Here is a 23352-nt window from a genome sequence, read left to right as displayed (position 1 = left end):
GGCAAGCCCCCAAGATCTATCAACGGTGCTTTTAGGGAAACTACGTTTCCATACGATGTTCTAGACGAGGCTTCTTGGGATTGATTTTTGTGACTTTTATATTTTTCTTTCATGTATTAAAACAAAATCATATGAATTAGAGAGCAAACGGGTGATTACGTGGAATGGCAGGGGCGAAAAAGTCATATGCTAGCGCACAGAGCAGAACGAACAGATGTACGTAAGCCCTCTATTTGTTTTGTATTCACTATTTTGTTTGATTAAGTTTCTACCTTTCTTCTACATTTATATTTTAATATTTCTAATTCTCCTATTTCCATATTTCCATTTATATTGTTCATCTAAATATTATTATTTTTCCCGATAGATGTATAGTAAAGAATGCTTTTTTAAATGTTGCATCATCTCTTAGATCCCAACTATGTGCATGAAATAGAAAAATATTTAAAAAAACCGGATAAAAATTATTGAAGTTTTACTTCATTATTATTATACGCTTACACTTATTTAAAAGCCTCAACATCACAGCAGTAGTTGAAGCGTGGCAAGCTTTAATTACCCCATATTTTCTACATATATATATATATAGACGTAATATATATTGCACGTAGCATGCAATATATAGTTTCTAATTATTCATCATGCGCCTTTGACAGCGAGAAGTTTCTCAAACGTCAGCATATGATCAGTAGTGCCGATGGAGTTGCATTGTTCAGGATTGCAGGTCTCAACCTCATATCTGCAAAAGCATATTGGTGGCATACTTCTTGTACAAATGCAAGGTTCTCCGCAAACTAAGGGGCATCCGCCTATCTTTCTGTCCGTACGATAACATATTGTGGTTTCGGATTCTGTCTCGCACTCACAGGTAGAGCAGAATTTTTGTCCAAAACCTAAGATAACAAATATATAAGTATATCATTATCATTAGTATAAATGAGAGAAGCTGAAGTACATGTGTGGGTGCGCGTATATATATATATATATTATATATATCAGTCTATATTTAGGCAACTTTCTGTTTCCACTGGTTAGGGAGTCAGCGAAGGAAAGTGGAGAGAGAGACGAGCGAGAGGCAAGAAAAATAGAGAGAGAGAGAGGCAGCGAAGGTGCAGAGAGAAAAAGGTCGTTACGTGGAGGAGAGAGAAAGGTTGAATATCGTTAGAAATTAATTGAGATAGCAATGTTTTTGTTACTCTTTAAACTCAAGGCATTTTTTACTATGAGGAAAAAAAAAAACTCACCAGTGAGACTCTCTTTTAACCTTAGATTAATTTTTCAATGATTATATCTTTCTAGGTCCATATTAAAAATTTATAGCGCTCCACAAAGAATTGCTCCTAGTGCAGATCTAACCGTTGAAAAGTTAATCCAACGGTTAAAAAACAGTGCTCTATTGGTGAGTTTTTTTTTAGAAAATTTTAATTTTAACAATTATTTTTCCAACTCTATTATTTATGCCATTACACAAAATGTTAATGCCGCTAAAAAAAAAATAACCTAGAGGTTACGAAAGGTAATCTAATGGTTACGAAAAGATAACCTACAGGTTATAAAAAAATAACCTGTCAATTATGAAAAGATAACATACAAATTATTAGTGGTATAAGATAAATTTTGAAACAATGGCAGAAATAAATTAGCGTATATCTTTGATAAATTCAACTTTTTTGCCATTTTGGGAGTAATTGATTTTGATCTCAATAGATTTTGTGGTTGCGGGTATAGTTTATAGTAATTCTATACCGACTTCGCCGCAAGATGAGTTTGAGTTCCAACATCCCCACTCTAAGTTTAAAAAAAATAAATAAAAATAAAAGAGAAAGATTGGTTTTTTTTTTTTTTTTGGAAAATAGTCATAATAATCTGATGTTGGACTAAATTATTGTGCTTAAAATTAAATGTGTATGATTTTTTTGTTAGATAACACAAAAATGTAGATTGACAGTTGCTTTTGTTTAAAACACAAGGATAAATTTTGTTTAATTAAAAAAAAAAACACAAGGATACTCTGAATATTTTCAAAAGACATGGTGTATATATATGTATGTATTCTTACATATTGTTGATTAAAACCTTAATTAGACATGGTATAATTAAGAAGTAGATATATAAGTACCTAGAGATTGAGCATCATTAGAAACCCGGAAAAGGTTTCCCCGAGCATCAGCTATTGGAGCAACAAGCACAACAAACAGCAGCAACAACAAAACAGAAACTTTGATGAAGGCCATAATATTTATTATATTTTTCTGATAATATTATGAAGTGATTGGGGGATGCGGAAACAAAGGCCTTCTAGGACCTATAAATAGTTGCATATTGAGGACTGTCATATAAGATAAAATTACCATATAGACCCTAAAATTACCATACAGGCCTTCTAGGACCTATACTTTTTCCCCTTGCCCTTTACATCTCTTTTTCAACATTATTACTCCGCATGAAAAGCAAGTGCCTTTTTTTCTTTTTTGTTTTCTTTAATTGAACTTTTTTTTCCTTGCCCTTTTCGTCTATGCTTCACTAGAACAACATTATTACTCCGCATGAAAAGCACGTGCCCTTTTTTCTATTTTTTTTTTCTTCAATTGAACTTTTTTTTCCTTGCCTTTACGTCTCTTTTTCGTACAGACCCTATGCTTCACTAGATTAACATCATACTAGGCACGTTGCGTTTGACTTTTATAATATATGTACACAAACGAGTGACGAGTCCAAATTTGGACCACTCTTTTTTTTTTTTTAATAAATTGTGGACACGAAAAGATTTATACGTTTGCATATATAGCAGAATAATTTTTTACTGGCCCTATGATGATTGTAAATATTATATATATAATCTTTTTCTCCAATCTCTCTAAAAGAACTGTCCCTCTAATATAATATACGTGAGTGGAAAACTTAACATTATAGTTATTTAGTGTAATGCAGATAACGTGACAATTATTTAAGATGACATGAATACTAAAATGTGTTACACCAAGAACTTAAATTATATGATATAATTGTTACGCTGTAATTTGATTATTTAACATAATAAGCAAGTTTAAAAGATGTAATAATAATCGGAATAATTAAATATCTTGATATCTCATATTCTTAGTTTTATGTGGAATAAGTATTATCATATTACATTTTACACTTTTATACATTATGTTTGAGAGAGAAGGACCGAAGAAAAACCCTATATAAGTGTGTGTATTGCGGCATCTATGGGTTTGTCATCACTTTGCTGATGATACTAGGAAAAACTAATGCACTGGCCATGTAATTGAAACAATTAGAATTGACGTAACAAATTGAGACCTCAATGCTACACTCATGATCACAACGATAGATCAAAGACAAAAATGTCGATGCCGAGGGGTTGTCGAGGTTTTGAATTATGGATAATGTCGATAGAAATATCGATGTTGACGGATATTCAGAAAAAAATGGATACATCGAGAACACCTTAGAAGTTTTTGTTAAAATTGTACAAAATGCTCAAACCATCAATATTACTTAATTTCAACTAATTTAATAACAAAAAAGATAGTTTTTTAACTTAACCGGATGAATATTAGGCAGGCCAAAAATGTTTGACATGTACGTTTGTCTTTTATAATGTGTACACAAAAGAGTGATAAGTCCAAATGTAGCATTTATATATGTTTTTTTTTTAATAATAAGTTATCAATCAGTAAATAACTATGACGTTTGTTTCATAGGTTCAGAATCATGATTTATAATTGGAATTTTTAAAATTTAAATTTTTTGTAATAGAAAAACATTGTAGAGAACCAAGAATCATGGTTCAAATTACAAAAAAACATTGTAGAGAACCAAGAATCATGGTTCAAAACTAGGGACGAACCCTTGAAACAAACATCCCATAAGTAAGAAAAATGAACTTGCATCGACTAATTTGTTGGGAGCTTCCTGCAGCTCAGCACTGCCCCCCGCTTCCTCGTCTTGAGCTTCAGTCGATGTTTCTCCATCTTTAAGTTCTTTGCGGCATCTTATCATCTGTTTCCTCATAGTCTTCATCTCTTTCCAGACCTGTAGGCAACATAAATATTAAGTCTCTAAAGTTTGAACCGAGCAATAACACACAGGCATCATCAATAACAGAGCTAAGTGCCTCATCAAGAAAGAAAAAACGATATTTACTGAGAAGTTAATGAATTCTGCGCATTTTACATCTCAGATCCGCAAATCAAGCAATAAAAGAACAAACTAATGCGCTAGTTCAATGTCACATATACAGCTCTATCAAAAAGTTGCTAATGCTATTAACAACCAAACTAATGATAAGTCCAGACCCTTGGTAAGACAGCTGCAGGAAGCTCCCAAAAAAAAGCATACATAAACAAGCAAAGAGTAAACGCAAAATAGGCTTAATCAAGCAAAGAAAAGTATTGTGAGTTGTGTGTTTCCTTCAAGTATCCCACCCTCAAAAAATTCCTTGAACCTAGAGGTCGATAGAAAACCATGTTTCATTCAATTTCCTTATTTCCCTCATATAGCCATGTAATCAAACGATTGGTTGAAATAAACAAGGACGCTAACTCCAACTACGAAGTTATCAATCAGTAAATAACTAAGTAAGAAAAACGAACTTGCATCGACTAATTTGTTGGGAGCTTCCTGCAGCTCAGCACTGCCCCCCGCTTCCTCGTCTTGAGCTTCAGTCGATGTTTCTCCATCTTTAAGTTCTTTGCGGCATCTTATCATCTGTTTCCTCATAGTCTTCATCTCTTTCCAGACCTGTAAGCAACATAAATATTAAGTCTCTAAAGTTTGAACCGAGCAATAACACACAGGCATCATCAATAACAGAGCTAAGTGCCTCATCAAGAAAGAAAAAACGATATTTACTGAGAAGTTAATGAATTCTGCGCATTTTACATCTCAGATCCGCAAATCAAGCAATAAAAGAACAAACTAATGCGCTAGTTCAATGTCACATATACAGCTCTATCAAAAAGTTGCTAATGCTATTAACAACCTTACTAACTATTGAATCGTTAGAAGTTTAACCAACTTCAGAAGACTATTTGTGCTTAACAAAACTTACCTTTTCCCTTTCATCAATTAACCGTGCTCATTCTCGTATTTGGCTACCATCTTCTCCAATTTATCAATCCTTTTCTGCTTCATCTCGTTGAGTTCGGCAATGTCATTCACCTTCTTGAATCCTGATTAACATATTGTAACAGAAAACATACGCTTAAAATGACACATATACACACCATAAGTGGTGTGTATAACAGTGGGAGGCCTATATGATCCATATGTCATGCAAATAGAAAATTGTGCCAAAAAAAAAAACAAAAAACAAAAAGAAGCTCAACAGATTCTGATGCTCAATAGCAGACATTATTTTCAAAAGCCTGTGAAGACAAAATTGAAATATGATTGAACAAACTTATCACAAAAAGGAGAGCCTGAAAAAAATAATAATAATGTGGTGCGTAAACAAAAAGAGATTACAACCAAGTTAAATAGTTAGTATAAATGAATGAAGCTGAAGTACATAGATGTGTATGCGCGCATATGTATATATACATATATATATATATATATACATATATTCAGTCTATATTTAGGCACGTGCAGAATGTTTTTAACTTTTTGTTTTCAATAGTAGGAACATATTCGTCCCTTCATTCACGACTGTTCCTTAGAATACAAGCATCTTGATGCAAAATAAACAAGATGAACAATGCACTTTTTTTCGTAAAGGACGATCAAATTTTCTTTAATTTTTCTAACTCCGCATGTGCACTTTGGGTGTCAATTTTCATTTATCAATGTATCATTTTAAGCATGTAAAATTATTATTTTGATGTTCTCACAGACAAAACAAGAAACTATCTTGACCCGTCATTACTACAAAACATATGTCCTATTTAAAACCATGCCTCAAAATGGATTACCAAGCCGCCACTTTTTTAAAGCCTTTTCGGTAGTACTGTTATGTATCCTTTTCTCTTATATATAAGTATTTTTTTCAAGTGAAAAGAGAGAAGGCAACTATCTTTTATGCATAAGTAATTATTCTTTAAAAAAACAAATATTTACGACCAACTGAAATGTCAAGGATGTGAAGAATAATTCTACATGCCACGTTTTAATACCAACACTATATTAAAAATAATGAATTTAAAAAAAAACAACAACAACAAACAAAGAGGGAAAAAAGAGAACAAAAATAGCTTTAGAGGTTTCAATGCGTAAGCAAATTGGTGATTTATAATAATAATAATAATAATAATAATAATATCAGATAAATTTAAAAAAAAAAAAATTAGAGCACAGATGCGTGCTTCACCCGAACAACTAATTACTTGGCATAAAAAGCACTTGTCCTCTTTTCTTTTTTTGTTTTTTTTAATCGGTTTTTTTTCTTTTCCTTCCCCTTAACCCAATTGCCGTCAGATAATGTCTTTTTTGTTTACCTAACACAACGAATATATATATACATATATATATATATATATCTATGTTTAAACGCACGAATATACTTGATCCAATTTATAGCAAATACTTGATTAATTAAAAAGCGTATCAAAATACTGTAAACTTCATCATTGTTTAAGGATAAACTTACGCTTTCTTAAAAGCCCTCAACGTCACAGTGATACAAGGGCGGGCAAGCATTACTTACCACAAGTTTTTCAGTGATCAGTTGGTAATAAGTCCGAACTATCTATGTAGGACTACTAAATTGTTCTCATGCCAAGCATATGTATCGTTCAATGTTTTACATGTCTGATCGTGATGCGAGTCTCTCTATATATGCATACAAATTTATATAAATGTATATACCCATACATATGTTGGAAAAAATGGCTTATTAAGCCATTTTAAAGGCCATTTTGAGGCCCATGTTTGAAAGGGGCTCAATAGGTTTTGAGACGGGTCTCGATGGATTTGCGTTCTTCGTCACGAGGAGATCGAAATCAAGTATTCATACACTCAAAATGGATTTTGGGTGAATGAGAAATTGATGGTCTAAGTATGGTACTTGGAATGGCATATGTAGAAGGAAAATTGCAAAAGTCCCACATTGGCTAGGAGTGAAGCCAATGAGGTGTTTATAAGTGATTGCACTTTGAAACCTAGGTAAGCATGTATACTAGAGAGGCTCTCTCATGCGCAGGGGGGGGGAATCACGGGCCCGGCGGGTTTGGGGCCTAATGTGTGCGCCCGCGACTTGCGGACACGAATGCCGGACCGAAAAACCCGCTCCGTGCGTGCTTACTTTTGCGATTTTATTTTTGCTCTAGCCAAGACCTTCCTTCCAGCTTCCGTTTGGCATAAAACAATGATGGTTAAAGACCATAATGAGACCTTAATGGTGATCAATAGAGGCAAACCGAATCAAGCTTTCATGGCTTCAGTTTTTCATCATCAAAAGCTGAATTACTAGCCAGAATGTGGCCAGATTCACCATGGGAAATAAAAAAAAATAAAACGTTTTGGCTGATTTTAATCACCATTATTCCGGGAATAAATCTGGGTTATTACACCATAATGTCTTGGTGTAACACCCAGATTTTGGAGTCTATATAAAGGCCAAAACTCCACATGATAGGAACACACTTTCTCACTATTCTCTTCTCCTTTTCGGTTCTCTCTTTCTCTTGGTTTGTTCCGGATTTTCTTGAGTAGTTCTTGTAGTTCGGTTTTGGTGATAGAGGAAAGATCAAGTTCTAGTTCGCCGGACGGTTTCGAAAGTGCATCGAGCTGCCGTCGTTGTCGTTGTATCCTGAGAGACGGACGTCTAACGTAACCTCAAGCACACGCCGGAGGGGACGAATCTGTTTTAAGGACAACGTGGTTCACGTGCCTCGACATTCATACAATTCCGTTTTCCGAATTCCATAGAAAGGTTGATTTCGGGTTGTAACAATTTTCATTATTTTGTTATTCCTTTATTTCCTGTTTCTTTGTATTTTCTATTATATTGTCTAACAATATACATACATATGTATACATCACATACATATGTACATCTATAAACCATTGGGCAGCCGCCAACCTTGTTTATCTTTGATAAGTTACATATGCATATAAATATGCACAAATATATGTACATCTATAAACCTCGTATGTGCACTGGCACGTCGGTGGTTGCATTCTATCACAGAAACAAGTTGCACCCACAAACCACTGGGCAGCCGCCAACCTTCCTGTCTAACCGATAGCATTTTCTGATTCCAGATTCTACTACGCAATCGCAGCTTGAGCAGAAGATTTTCCATGTACCTGAATACATATATATATATATATATATGTATAAATATATGTATATATAAACACACACACGCAAGCATGTGATGAAAATCGGAGACAATATTGTGTTTATAATAAAAGCATACCTTTTGTTTTATTTTTATTTTTATTTTTGCCAAAAAAAAAAGACCAATTAAGTTATTCGTTGTGTTCTTTTAATCAGATAAATTATTCCATCCCCAAAATTAAGTATGAAAAACACAATTATCATTAATAAAGGAAATGCTGGTTTTCCGAGAGAGAATTCTCAAAGGTGGTAAACATAATTCATATTATTCAACTTTTTTGCCATTTTGAGAGTAATTAATTTTGATCTCAATAAATTTTGTGGTTGCGGGTATAGCTTTATAATAATTTTGTGCCGACTTCACCGCAAGATGAGTTTGAGTTCCAACATCCCTGCTCTAAGTTTAAAATAAAATAAAAAAGAAAAGAAAACGATCGGTTTTTTTAGAAAATAACCTTAATAATATGCTGTTGGATAAAATTGTTGTGCTTAAAATTATATCTGTACACCTTTTTGTTAGATAACAGAAAAATGTAGATTGACAGTTGATTTTAATTAAAACACAGGGTAGATTTTCTTGGATTAAACAAAAAACACAAGGATACTCTGAATATTTTTAAAAGACATGATATATATATATATATCATTATCATTATCGTCATTAGTATATATAGGTATATCATTATCATGAGAAGAAATGAGAGAAGATGAAGTACATATATGTGTATGCGCATATATATATATATATATATATATATATATTCGGTCTATATTTAAGCATGTGCAGAATGTTTCTAACTTCTTGTTTTCACTAGTTGAAACATATTAGTATTATTATTATAATATATTTGGAGCAGAAGAACAAAAGAGAAAATGATGGCTCGGCAATGTCACAACGGGTTACAAAAACCATTGTTATAGCTTGCGGAAATTTTTGCGTAACATTTATAAGTACGTGCTACTTTTTTCATTCACATTGGACGACAACTCAAAGTTTAAATAGTTAAGTGAGAGTTTTTAAAATTTAAAGGATAAACTGAGAATGATTTTGAAATTTAAGGATTACCAGTGATAATAAATTTTTTTTATGGAAACTTCGGTGCTTTTACGGAACTTATCAACGGTGCTTTTACGGAAACTACGTTCCCATACGATGTCCTAGACAAGGCTTCTTGGGATTGATTTTTGTGACTTTTACATTTTTCTTGCATATATTATCCTTGTTTTTATCACCCATCTTATTATTAAGAACAGAGAAAAGGCCAACAAAATCATATGAATTAGAGAGCAAAGGGGCGACGAAGTCATATGCTAGCGCACAGAGCAGAAGTAAGTATTAACCATTTTGTTTGATTAATTTTCTACGTTTCTTCTACATTTATATTTTAATATTTCTATTTCTCTTATTTTCATATTTCCGTTTATACTGTTCATCTAAATATTATTATTTGGCCCGACAGCTGTATAGTGAAGAATGTTTTTTTAAATGTTGCATCATCTCTTAGATCCCAACTATGTGCATGAAATAGAAAAATATTTAAAAAAACCGGATAAAAATTACTGAAGTTTTACTTCATTATTATGATACGCTTTCACTTATTTAAAAGCCTCAACATCACAACAGTAGTTGAAGCTTAGCAAGCTTTAATTACCCCAAGTTTTCTAGTGACTTGGTAGTTTTATAAACATACATATATATATGTAGACGTAATATATTGCACGTAGCATGTAATATATAGCTTCTAATTATTCATCATGCGCCTTTGACAGTGAGAAGTTTCTCAAACGTCAGCATATGATCAGTAGTACCGATGGAGTTGCATTGTTCAGGATTGCAGGTCTCAACCTCATATCTGCAAAAGCATATTGGTGGGATACTTCTTGTACAAATGCAAGGTTCTCCGCATACTAAGGGGCATCCGCCTATCTTTCTGTCCGTACGATAACATTTTGTGGTTTCGGATTCTGTCTCGCACTCACAGCTAGAGCAGAAGTTTTGTCGAAAACCTAAAATAACAAATATATAGGAATATCATTATCATTAATATAGATAAGAGAAGCTCAAATACATATATGTGTGTGCGCGTATGTATATATATATATTCAGTCCATATTTAGGCACGTGCAGAATGTTTTGAACTTTCTGTTTCTACTGGTTATCGAGTTAACCAAGGAAAGTGGAGAGAGTGATGAGTGAAAGGCAAGAGAAATAGAGAGAGAAAGAGGCAGTGAAGTTGTAGAGAGAAAAAGGTGGTTACGTAGAAAAGAGAGAGAGAGGTTGAATATGGTTAGAACGTTTTTAAAAAAAACACAAGGATACTCTGAATATTTTTAGAAGACATGGTGTGTGTATATATATATATATATATATATATATATATTCTTACATATTGTTGATTGAAACCTTAATTAGACATGGTATAACTAAAGAAGTAGATATATACATACCTAGAGATTGAGCATCATTAGAAACCCGAAAAAGGTCTCCCCGAGCATCAGCTATTGGAGCAACAAGTACAATAAACAGCAGCAACAACAAAACAGAAACTTTGATGAAGGCCATAATATATATATTTTTTCCTGATAATATTTATGAAAGATTGATATATGAAGTGATTGGGGGATGTGGAAACAAGGACCTTCTAGGACCTATAAATAGTTGCATATTGGGTACTGTCATATCTGATAAAATTACCATACAGACCCTATATATACTTCACTAGAATAACATTATTAGTCCGCATGAAAAGCATGTGCCCTTTTTTTATTTTGTTTTCTTCAATTAAACTTTTTTTTCCCTTGCCGTATACGTCTCTTTTTCATACACACCCTGTGGTTCATTAGTACAACATTATACTCGGCGCGCCAAAAATGTTCTGACTTCTTTCGTTCGGCTTTTATAATATATGTACACAAACGAGGGATGAGTCCAAATTTGAACCACTATTTTTTTTTAATAAAATGTGTACACGAAAAGATCTAAACGGTTGCATATATAGCAGAATAATTTTTTACTTGATGGTTGTAAATATATATTATATATATAAGCTTTTTCTCCGATCTCTCTAAGGATCTGCCCTCCAATATAACATATGTAAGTGAAAAATGTAATATTATAGTTATTTAACGTAATACAAATATTTTATAAAATAATGTGACAATTACTTAAGATAACATGAACACTAGAAATACGTTACACCAAGAACTTAAATTATATGATATAATTGTATATTGTAATTTACAATTATAAGAAATACGTGACATATTACATTTTACACTTTTATACATTATGTTGGAGAGACGGTCCTTCTAGAGAGATTGAAGAAAAACCGTATATATAAAAAGCACTGGCCCTCTTTTCTTTTTTTGCTTTTCTTTAATCGTTTTTTTTTCTTCCCCTTAACACAATTGCCGTCAGATAATAATGTCTTTTTCGTTTACCTAACTCAACGAATATTAAGCACGCGAAAAATATTCTAGTCTGTTAACGTTTGTCTTTTGAAGTAGTGTTTACCTTTATTTATGTACACGAATGAGTCCAATTAATGATCCATATATGTTGGACCACTAAATTGTGTCATCTGATACATGACACATATTGCATATGAAATTCAAAATATAATATATATATATACACATATACGTATATAAATATATATATATATATATATATATATCTATGTATATATGCACGAATACTTGCTCCAATTTATAGCAAATACTTGATTAATTAAAAAGCGTGTCAAAATATTGTAAACTTCATCATTGTTTAAGGATAAACTTACGCTTTTTTAAAAGCCCTCAGCGTCAGAGTGGTACAGAGGAGGGCAAGCATTAGTTACCACAAGTTTTTTAGTGATCACCTGGTAATAATTCCAAACTTTCTATGTTGGACCACTAAATTATTCTCATGCCAAGCATATGTGTCGTTCAATGTCATACAAATTTATATAAATATATATACCCATACATGCATACATATGTATACTTCATCATTGATTATTATCATTCCAAGCATATGTCTCGTTCAATGTCTTACATGTCCGATCGTGATGCGAGTCTCTCTATATATGCATACAAATTTATATAAATATATATACCCATACATACATACATACATACATATGTATACATCACATACATATACTCTAAAATAAAACAGTAGAGAGTATATGGCAAATTGTACGAACACATGTTTATCTTTTATATGTTACATATGTATACATATACACACACAAACATATGTACTATACAACACATACATCTACAAATATATACTTTAGGGTTAACAACATAGGATTGATTTTTAGGATTCATTTTTGTGACTTTTATATTTTTCTTGCATATATTCTCCTTGTTTTTATCACCCATCTTATTATTAAAAACAGAGAAAAGGCCAACAAAATCATATGAATTAGAGAGCAAAGGGGTGACGAAGTCATATGCTAGCACACAGAGCAGAAATAACAGATGTACGTAAGCCCTCCATTTGATTTGTATTAACTGTTTTGTTTGATTAAGTGTCTACATTTCTTCTACATTTATATTTTAATTTTTCTATTTCTCTTATTTCCATATTTCAGTTTATACTGTTCATCTAAATATTATTATTTGGCCCGACAGATGTACAGTGAAGAATGCTTTATATAAATATCGCATCATCTCTTAGATCCCTACTATGTGCATGAAATAGAAAAATATTTAAAAAAAGAGGATAAAAATGACTGAAGTTTTACTTCATTATTAATTTATTATGATACGCTTACACTTATTTAAAAGCCTCAATATCACAGTAGTGGTTGAACCGTGGCAAGCTTTAATTACCCTCAAATTTTCTAGTGACTTGGTAGTTTTATAAACATACATATATTTATAGACGTAATATATATTGCACGTAGCATGCAATATATAGTTTCTAATTATTCATCATGCGCCTTTGACAGCAAGAAGATTCTGAAACGTCAGCATATCATTAGTACTGATGGAGTCGCATTTTTCAGGATTGCAGGTCTCAACCTCATATGTGCAAGGGCATATTGGAGGGTAACTTAAGTAACAAAATTTGCAAGTTTCTCTGCAAACTAAGGGGCGTCCGTACGATAAAATTTTGTGGTTCCAGATTCTGTCTTGCACTCACAGCTTGAGTAGAAGTTTTGTTGAAAACTTAAAATAACAAATATAAATGAGAGAAGCTCAAGTACATATGTGTGCGCGCGCATATATATATATATATATATATATATATATATTCAGTCTATATTTAGGCACGTGCAGAATGTTTTGAACTTTCTGTTTCTACTGGTTACCGAGTTAGCGAAGGAAAGTGGGGGAGAGTGATGAGTGAGAGGCAAGAGAAATAGAGAGAGAAAGAGGCAGCGAAGGTGCAGAGAGAAAAAGGTCGTAACGTGGAGGAGAGAGAGAAAGGTTGAATATGGCTATAAATTTTTCTTTCTTATATAGGTCTTACATAAGCGTTCTTTTTATATTCCTATTGATTAATAGGATTAATTGTCTAAAATGAGTGGTTCACAGTGAGAGAACGCACTTCTGTGAGAGTTCTCTCGTCGTCCAAAAATCGACTAATCCAATCAATCAATCTATCCCTAAGCGGAAAGAGATGGAGTTGGGGAAGGGGACAGAATTTAGAGAGAGATTGACATGAGGGAAGAAATTAAGGTTTGTTATTTTTGGTCAAATTTCATTGAGGGTAAGTATTTTGTTATGATGGCTGATAATATATATATATACACATACATATATATATATATATATATCTCGAACGGTTACAATTTAGACCAAAAGGAAAAAAGAATCCTTAATTTTCTCTAAATATTTAGCTTTTCAGAAAAAAAAATAAAAACTATACATACAACGAATACCAAACAAAATTTAACGTACCTGCTTACAACTTTTTGAATAATTATTAGGATAAAAATTTGGATTTTTATTGGATTTTAAAATAGCAATAGTTTATAACTTGAGTGTATGATATATGAGTGTTTGAGAGTGTTGAGTAAAAATATTTATTAATGTTAAAATAATATTTCACACACAACATAATTTTACCTATACTAGGATTTAATTAATATAGGAGTTTATTATTTTTAGTTCGACCCATTCAAGATTATAAGAATAACCTCTTAATTACAATCCATCGGTATAAGAAAAGATCTTTTGATTCCAATTAAAACAGAAAATTCTATTTTCTGTGAATTTGGGAAATTTGGGTTGATTTAAAAGTGTGGCTGAACTCGATGAATTTAGCCGAGTTGCCTACATACCCTATTAGGGGATCAAGCCACTTGTAGTTCAAATTTTGGGTTTGAAAATTTTGGATAATTCCTCAGTGTATGACCTTATGAGAAATTTACGCACTTTGAAATTTGATTTGGATTTGTTTTGACTTTGTCCTTTATGTGGATTTTTTAGGATTTAATTTGGTCTTGAAACTGCACTTAAATTTTAGGTTGCCTACGTATCCGATAGGGAATCAAGTCAATCGTAGTTCTTGAGTTTGAATTTAGATTTTGGAGAATTTCTCGATATATGACCATAGGAAGAACTCAAAGATATTTTTAAAATTCGATTTGGAATTTTACTTTAGAATTTGGATTTGAAAGTTACATTTGGATAATTCCTTAGTATATAACCTTATGAGGAATTAAAAGGATCCTTTTTGAATTTGGTGTTGAGAGATTTTTTTTTTGAATTTGGGATTTGAAACTTGTATTTAATCACCATATGGTTTTACGAGACAATGAGCTCATATTTAATATATATATATATACACACACATACCAGGTGCTTGTCTTCCTTTTTTTTATGTATCTATGCAAAAGCTATATAAATATATAAAAGATACCAGGTGCTTGTCTTCCTTTTTTTTTTTATGTATCTATATATACGTGTACGTGAACATCAATTTCCATCAATTCTCAATTTGCATGTAAAGCTATCAGCCCGAGTATTTGCTCTTCTTTTTTAATCTTCCTTCTTTAATTGTTTTTTAATGGGTATAGTGCAATTTATATGGATATTTTCATAATATGCCGATCATTAAAGTATAATTCGTATGAATTTTTCACTCGAATTGCACTCAAAACAATCGTAACAAATAATTTGGAAAACTTTTAATTCTTGATTTTTTTAAAGTCACATTTGACTTATATAGATCTCTAAAAAGAAATCTAAGTCTTAGTAATAATCATAAGATTATGATAAGAACGAGAAACTACACACCATGAGTGCATTCAGAATTTATTAAGAGCATCGCAAATAAGAAATCTCACACTATAAGACGTATATAAGATTTATCTTTGTGGAGAGTGTCAAGGAGAAAATCATAATCCTACACTTTAAAATGTATATAGGACTTGATTTAAATGCACTGCAATATAGAAAACTAAAATTGTTAGTGCAAAAAAAAATTAAAATATCAAAACATGTATTTACCTTGTTGTTTTGAAATATCATTTTTTTTAGAATGTATATTTTTCTTTTTCTCACGTCACTGTCACTGCACACCTGCACCCTTTTTTTTTCCTGCGCACCTTTTGTTTTTGTTTTTTTTCTCTTTCTTTCTTTCTTCTCACGTCTCCTGCACCCTTTTTTTCTTTCTTTCTTTCACTTCTCTATACACACACACCTGCATCCTCTTTTTTTTATTTATTTCTTTTTACGCGCACACGCACCTGCACACAGAAAATTTTTTTCTTCTGCACACACGCACACACGTTTCTAGATGAAAAGCTCTCCAAAATTTTTTTTTTCTGCACTCGCTTCCTTTATAGAAGAGAATTCCACATTTTGTACGTTCTGCATCACGTTTTACACCACATTATACACCATGTTTTTTACCACTACTTCATGTTTTAAAATGTGTATTTGTTTTTAATCTCCCTTTTTTTATTATTATGTTTTTGAGCCAGCATAAAATTTTATTTTCTCCGCTCATTTTTTTTAAGGCCCATTTGTGATTCATCATCTAATATATATATATATATATATCCGCTCTTTTTTTTTAAGGCCCATTTGTGATTCATCATATAATATATATATATATATATATATATATATATTACCGCGAACAGAGAGCAAATTCGAATTTCAGTTGAAGTCTCATAGAGTTGGTACGAGTACCTAATGCCCCCTAATACCCCTTAAAACTCCCAACCTAACACTCCCTAACACCCCTAACACCCCCTAATACCCCCACCTAATACCCCCTAATACCCCCTACCAAAGTGATGTTAAGTTAAAAACAATGTATCATTCTTTTTAAAGATAAGGTATCAAAATGATAAAACTCATTGAAAAGTTATAATAATGCTGGGAATACTAGCTTAAATTTTAACTCTTGTATAGCAATTGATGTGATATGAGAGTTGTTATCTTTTTATTTATAGATAGAATCTTTTATCATTAATTGAGATAGCAATGTTTTTGTTACTCTTTAAACATAAGTACAAAAATAAGGCATTTTTTACTATGAGGAAAAAAAAAACTCACCAGTGAGACTCCCTTTAACCGTTAGATTAATTTTTTAATGGTCATATCTGTGTAGGTCCATATTAAAAATTTACAGCGCGACACAAAGAATTGCTCTTGGTGCAGATCTAACCGTTGAAAAATTAATCCAACGTTCAAAAAGCAGTGCTCTACCGATGAGTTTTTTTTTAGAAAATTTTAATTTTAACAATTGTTTTTCCAACTCTATTATTTATGTCATTACATAAAATGTTAATGCCGCTACAAAAAAATAACCTAGAGATTACGAAAGGTAATGGTTACGAAAAGATAACGTACATATTATGAAAAAATAACCTGCATGTTATAAAATGATAACATGTAAATTATTAGTGGCATAAGATAAATTTTAAAACAATGGCAAAAATAAATTAGTGTATATCTTTAATAAATTTAACTTTTTTGCTATTTTGATAGTAATTGATTTTGATCTCAATAGATTTTGTGGTTACGGGTATAGTTTTATGGTAATTCTATGCCGACTTCGCCGCAAGATGAGTTTGAGTTCCAACATCCCCACTCTAAGTTTAAAAATAAAATAAAATAAAATAAAAGAGAAAGATCGGTTTTTTTTTTTTTTTTTGAAAATAGTCTTAATAATTTGATGTTGGACTAAATTATTGTGCTTAAAATTAAATGTGTACGCTTTTTTGTTAGATAACACAAAAATGTAGATTGACAGTTGATTTTGATTAAAACACAAGGGTAAATTTTGTTTGATTAAAAAAACACAAGGATAGTTGATTAAAACCTTAATTAGACATGGCATAATTAAAGAAGTAGATATATAAGTATCTAGAGATTGAGCATCGTTAGAAACCCGAAAAAGGTTTCCCCGAGCATCAGCTATTGGAGCAACAAGCACAACAAACAGCAGTAACAACAAAACAGAAACTTTGATGAAGGCCATAATATTTATTTTTTTTTCTGATAATATTTATGGAAGATTGATATATGGGGTTGTTTGGTTGAGAGATTCGTACCCCGATTCGAATCATGGTTCACGGTTCGTTACAGTATTTTTTCTCACAAAAAATACACGTAAATCAAAAATAATTCTAATCTTATTATTCTAATCCATTAACCAAACGTCTCCGAAGTGATTGAGGGATGCGGAAACAAAAGCCTTCTAAGACCTATAAATTGTTGCATATTGGGAACTGTCATATAAGATAAAATTACCATACAAACCCTATGCTTCACTAAAACAACAATATTACTCCGCATAAAAAGTATGTGCCCTCTTTTCTATTTGTTTTCTTCAATTGAGCTTTTTTTTTTCCTTGCCCTTTGGGTGTCTTTTTCATACAGACCCTATGCTTCACTAGAACAACATTATTACTCCGTATGAAAAGGTGCCCTTTTTTCTTTTTTGTTTTCTTCAATTGAACTTTTTTTTTCCCCTTGCCCTTTACGTCTATTGCTTCACTAGAACAAAATTATTATTCCGCATGAAAAGCACGTGCCCTTTTTTCTATTATTTTTTTCTTCAATTGAACTTTTTTTCCCTTGCCTTTACGTCTCGTTTTCGTACAGACCCTATGCTTCACTATATTAACATCATACTAGGCACGTTGCGTTTCACTTTTATAATATATGTACACAAACGAGTGATGAGTCCAAATTTGGACCACTATTTTGTTTAAAATAAAATGTGTACACGAAAAGATCTACACGTTTGCATATATAGCAGAATAATTTTTTACTGGCCCTATGATGATTGTAAATATTATATATATATATATAAGCTTTTTCTCCAATCCTTCTAAAAGAATTGTCCTTCTAATATAATATATTTAAGTGGAAAACGTAACATCATCGTTATTTAGCGTAATATAGATATTTTATAAAATAACGTGACAATTATTTATGGTAACATGAACACTAAAATGCATTACACCAAAAACTTAAATTATATGATATAATTGTTATACTGTAATTTGCTTATTTAAGATAATAAGGATGTTTAAAAGCTGTAATAATAGTTAGAATAATTAAATATCTTAATATCTCATATTCTTAGTTTTATGTTGAATAAGTATTATCATATTACGTTTTATATTTTTATAGGTTATGTGAGAGAGACGATCCCTTTAGAGGGATTGAAGAAAAACCCTACATATAAGTGTGTGTAGTGTGGCATCTATGGATATGTCATCACTTTGACGAAGATACTAAGGAAAAACTAATGCACTAGCCATGTAATTGAAACCATTAGAGTTGACGTAACAAATTGAGACCTCAGTGCTACACTCATGATCACAACGATAGATCAAAGACGAAAATGTGTTGACGGGGTTGTCGAAGTTTTGATTCAAGGATAATGTCGACAGAAATGTCGATGTGAACGGATATTCAGAAAAAGAATGGATGCATCAAGAACACCTTAGAAGTTTTTGTTAAAATTGTACAAAATGCTAAAACCATCAATATTACTTAATTTGAACTAATTTAATAACAAAAATGATACTTTTTCTATTGGAATATGAGAGTTATGTCGAATAGTATACTAAGAAATTATCATAATTATACATGGATTATGATTCAAATATAATTTTACCTACTCATTATAAACAAGGAACAATAATTCAACCTACTACATAGAAATTAACTACCAAACATAGTAAAGTACACACGAATTTAAAGTGCTTTCAGCAAAAATGATTTTCTAGCAGGTTGAAAAGCGCTAGGTAGGTTCTGATCTTGATCTAAACAATACATTTGTCAAGATATTACCCTTGAATAATTCTGAATGTAGTTGTTGATGTGCCACGTGTATGTTTCTTGATATCTTCCCATTGTTAACCCATAAATTAGATACTATTGGTTTATCAAACTTGATGACTTTAGGGATGTGTAATGACATTTTAATACTGACATGTGGTGGAAGATATACTAATATATCATACAAACTATCTTAGTTTTGTACTTCTGAAGTAGATCCCATGTGAGAATTGTATGGATAGCTATATGAACTTTGCTCTATTCCTAAGCTCATGTAATCAAAACTCAAGGCCGCAGAATCCTCATTGGTTTGACTCAATTAAAAAGTATAAATTTTAAAATACTAATTAAGTCTTAATATTTGCTTTTTATTTAAACCATGTTGTTACATTTTAGTGAAAAATATGAAAAAATGTGCTACGACAATAATTTTTATTAAAAAAAAAATTTCTCAAGGTTTTTGGACATTTTGTGGACATTTTCAAAAATATCCTGAATATTTACGGATATTCACAGATTTTACGGATTTTCTTAGACATTGCGGACATTTTGCGAATATGTCATGAAGAATATCTTTCCCCCATATCCATATCGAGACTTGCTTTGTTTGGTATGAGGATTCAAACCAGGGTGATTCTAGTTTTGATTTTGGAACCAAAACCATGATTCATGATTTTGGGTCCAAATCATGGTTTTGAAACCAGAACCAGAATCAGGGGTTCGAATCACCCAAAACCAGGGTGTGATTTTAGAATCATGGGTGATTCTGGTTTAAAATATCACGTCAGAGTTCAAACCTTAAATTAGAACTATCCAAACCAAACATTGATTATGGGTGAGTCAAATCAAAACTACTTTTTACTTTTTGTAAATAAATATGGATTTGAATTATAATCATGGTTCCGAGTTCTAAAACTCTTCTACCAAACGTGCTTGAAACTTGAAAATATGGAAAATGTCATGTCGTGGACATTTTCATCCTTACGATATCTATATAAAGCATACTTCACCACACATCTGTTAGGCAAAAGAATACTATGAAGATAAGCATAAAACGGAGACAGGAAAATAAAAGAATAGAAATCTGAAAATATAAACGTACGAGAAATACAAAAGCTGAATGAATAAAACAAGTAGAGAAACTGCAAACCGGTGAAGAACTGAGGTATTTCTTTAGAACATAATCGTCCCTTCATCCTAGAATACAAGCATCTTGATACAAAATAATGAACATATGCACTTTTTTCATATGGGACGATCAAATTTTCTTTAATATTTCCAACTCCGCACGTGCACTTTGGGTGTCAATTTTTATTTACCAATGTATCGTTCTAAACTTATAAATTTATTATTTTGATCTTCTCACAGACGAAACAAGAAACTATCTTGACTCGTCATTACTACAAAACATGTCCTATTTAAAATCATGCATCAAAATAGATTACTGAGCCGCCACTTTTCTAAAGTCTTTCATGTATCCTTTTCTCTTATATATTATTATATTGTTTCTAAAGTGAAAAGAGAGAACGCAACTATCTTATATGCATAAGTAATTTAAAAAAAAAATATATATATTTACGACTGACTGAAATGTCAAGGATGTGAAGAATAATTCTACATGCCATGTTTTAATACCAACGTTGTATTAAAAATAATGAATTTAAAAAAACAACAACAACAAAGAGAGAAAAAAGGAGAACAAAAATAGCTTTAGAGGTTTCGATGTGTAAGAAAATTGGTGATTGATGATGATGATGATGATAATTGTATAGATCCGTATTAAAAATTAACAATGCGTTACACAGAACTATTCCTAGTGTAAATCTGAACGTTAAAAAATTAATCAAACGGTAAAAAAACAGTGCTCTACCAGTGAGGTTTTTTTTTTTTTTTTTTGAGAAAATTTTAATTTTCACAATTATTTTTTTCAACTCTATTATTTATGCCATTACACAAAATGTTAATGCCACAAAAAAAAAAAAAAAAAAAAAAGAAAGAAACCTTCAGGTTATATAAGGTAATATGCATGTTACGAAAAGATAAATTGCAGGTTATTAAAAAATAACCTGCAGGTTATGAAAAGATAACATGCAGATTATTAGTGGCATATGATAAATTTTAAAATAATGACAAAAATAAATTAGCGTTATATCTTTAATTGTTTTTCAGAAAATCTCTTTTTTTGGAGCCTAATCGTAGAGAATGCCTAAAACTAAACCAGAAATAAAAATTGAATATTACAAAGTCGTATGAATGAATTTGAGATTAAAATATGAGAGTATAACCCTTAAAACATGAACGTTTGTTTTTTTGGTTAAGACATATAAAACATGCTCGCAGACAGATGACAGGTAATACTATCAATGGTGCTCTGCATTTGTACGCTATACTTCCATTTCAAAGAAGAAAATAGTATGAAATCTTTGGTTGGATATATATCAGTAGAATATAATTTTTGACAATCAATAGAATATAATTTTCAATTGTTAAATTTTATAATTAGCTTTATAAAGAGACCTTAAACGAAATTGTATAAAGAAACTTTTTAAAAAAATTATACGCACTTTTTTATTTAAGATATATTTTTTTTGTTTTCAACTGTACTATCATGATATATATTTTACATTATTAAAAACACATGGTACATTCATGATACATATTTTATTATCATAGAAAGTATCAAAATGATTTTATTCATTATTTTTTGATAATTTGTATGGAAGATTGATTTCATTAAAAAAAAAAAAATGTATGGAAGATTAATGTATGAAGTTGTGGGGTGGATGCGGAAACAATGGCCTTTTAGGACCAATGCATAAATGGATGCATATTGGGGACCATCATATCAGATAAAATTACCATAGGTGGTAATGTCATTCACCTTCTTCAATCCTGATTAACATATTGTAACACAAAACACACGCTTAAAATGACACATATACACACCATAAGTGGTTTGTATAACAGGTGGGAGGCCTATATGATCCATATGTCATGCAAATAGAAAATTGTGCCAAAAAAAAAAAAAAAAAAACAGGTCAACAGATTCTGATGCTCAATAGCAGACATTATTTTCAAAAGCCTGTGAAGACAAAATTGAAATATGATTGAACAAACTTATCACAAAAAGGAGAGCCTGAAAAAAATAATAATAATGTGGTGCGTAAACAAAAAGAGATTACAACCAAGTTAAATAGTTAGTATAAATGAATGAAGCTGAAGTACTTTTTTTTTTTTTTTTTTGGGAAGGGTCATAGAACAGTCTAACTGAAAGAATTTTGATCGACAACCAAGCAATGAATAGATAGAATCTGGAAAAACCCAAAAAACTAAAATAGTGAATATTGCAAGCTTAGCCTAGCATACCCATATTTGTATTTTTATCCTTAGGAGATCAAGAGTTCAAATCCCTTCATAATCCCAAATTCAAAAAAAAAGGTAATAAATAATAATAATAATAATAATAATAATAATAATAATAACAATAATAATTTACTTAGAGACAATTTTACTACAGTCATTTCAAATCTTTTTGAATGTGAAGGATGAATGACGATATTTCTCAAAAAAAAATAAAAAAATAAAACAATAAAACAATAAAGCATAGCCCACCTTCAAAATAGGCTTCATAAAGCCGAGCATTTTCTTTGGACAAACGACATATTGTTGCCTGCAACTCTTCAAACTTTTGGTTCTCCATCCTAGAATAACAGCTAACAATAAATTAGTTACAAGAACCGAAAAAACATCAACCAATGTAATAACAATAATAACAAAGACCTTTATATTAAGAGTAAAATGTCGAAATTTTA

At 31.2% G+C, this 23352-nt stretch overlaps 2 protein-coding genes across 2 annotated transcripts; both read right to left on the bottom strand.

Annotated features, from left to right (window-relative positions):
- Positions 1-443: 443 nt before the first annotated feature.
- LOC112090826 lies at positions 444-2271 on the bottom strand. The gene is made up of 2 exons (XM_024163042.1): positions 2120-2271; positions 444-893 (listed from the first exon to the last, which is right to left on the bottom strand). The coding sequence occupies exons 1-2, from the start codon at positions 2232-2234 to the stop codon at positions 640-642; spliced, it is 369 nt and encodes a 122-aa protein (XP_024018810.1). The 5' UTR covers positions 2235-2271; the 3' UTR covers positions 444-639.
- A 7576-nt stretch (positions 2272-9847) lies between these two features.
- LOC112090825 (Bowman-Birk type proteinase inhibitor-like) lies at positions 9848-10906 on the bottom strand. The gene is made up of 2 exons (XM_024163041.1): positions 10739-10906; positions 9848-10297 (listed from the first exon to the last, which is right to left on the bottom strand). The coding sequence occupies exons 1-2, from the start codon at positions 10851-10853 to the stop codon at positions 10044-10046; spliced, it is 369 nt and encodes a 122-aa protein (XP_024018809.1). The 5' UTR covers positions 10854-10906; the 3' UTR covers positions 9848-10043.
- Between the last annotated feature and the right edge of the window lie 12446 nt (positions 10907-23352).

This window comes from Morus notabilis, unplaced genomic scaffold, assembly GCF_000414095.1.
Source record: "Morus notabilis unplaced genomic scaffold, ASM41409v2 Scaffold666, whole genome shotgun sequence".
Classification (NCBI taxonomy): domain Eukaryota; kingdom Viridiplantae; phylum Streptophyta; class Magnoliopsida; order Rosales; family Moraceae; genus Morus; species Morus notabilis.
This window is presented reverse-complemented; position numbering and strand designations above follow the sequence as displayed.

Coding starts and splice junctions, on each gene's coding strand:
- LOC112090826 (XM_024163042.1), bottom strand. CDS start 2,234: ATGGCCTTCATCAAAGTTTCTGTTTTGTTGTTGCTGCTGTTTGTTGTG. Junction 894..2,119: donor TAATGATGCTCAATCTCTAG/GTACTTATATAT, acceptor TTGTTATCTTAG/GTTTTGGACAAAAATTCTGC.
- LOC112090825 (XM_024163041.1), bottom strand. CDS start 10,853: ATGGCCTTCATCAAAGTTTCTGTTTTGTTGTTGCTGCTGTTTATTGTA. Junction 10,298..10,738: donor TAATGATGCTCAATCTCTAG/GTATGTATATAT, acceptor TTGTTATTTTAG/GTTTTCGACAAAACTTCTGC.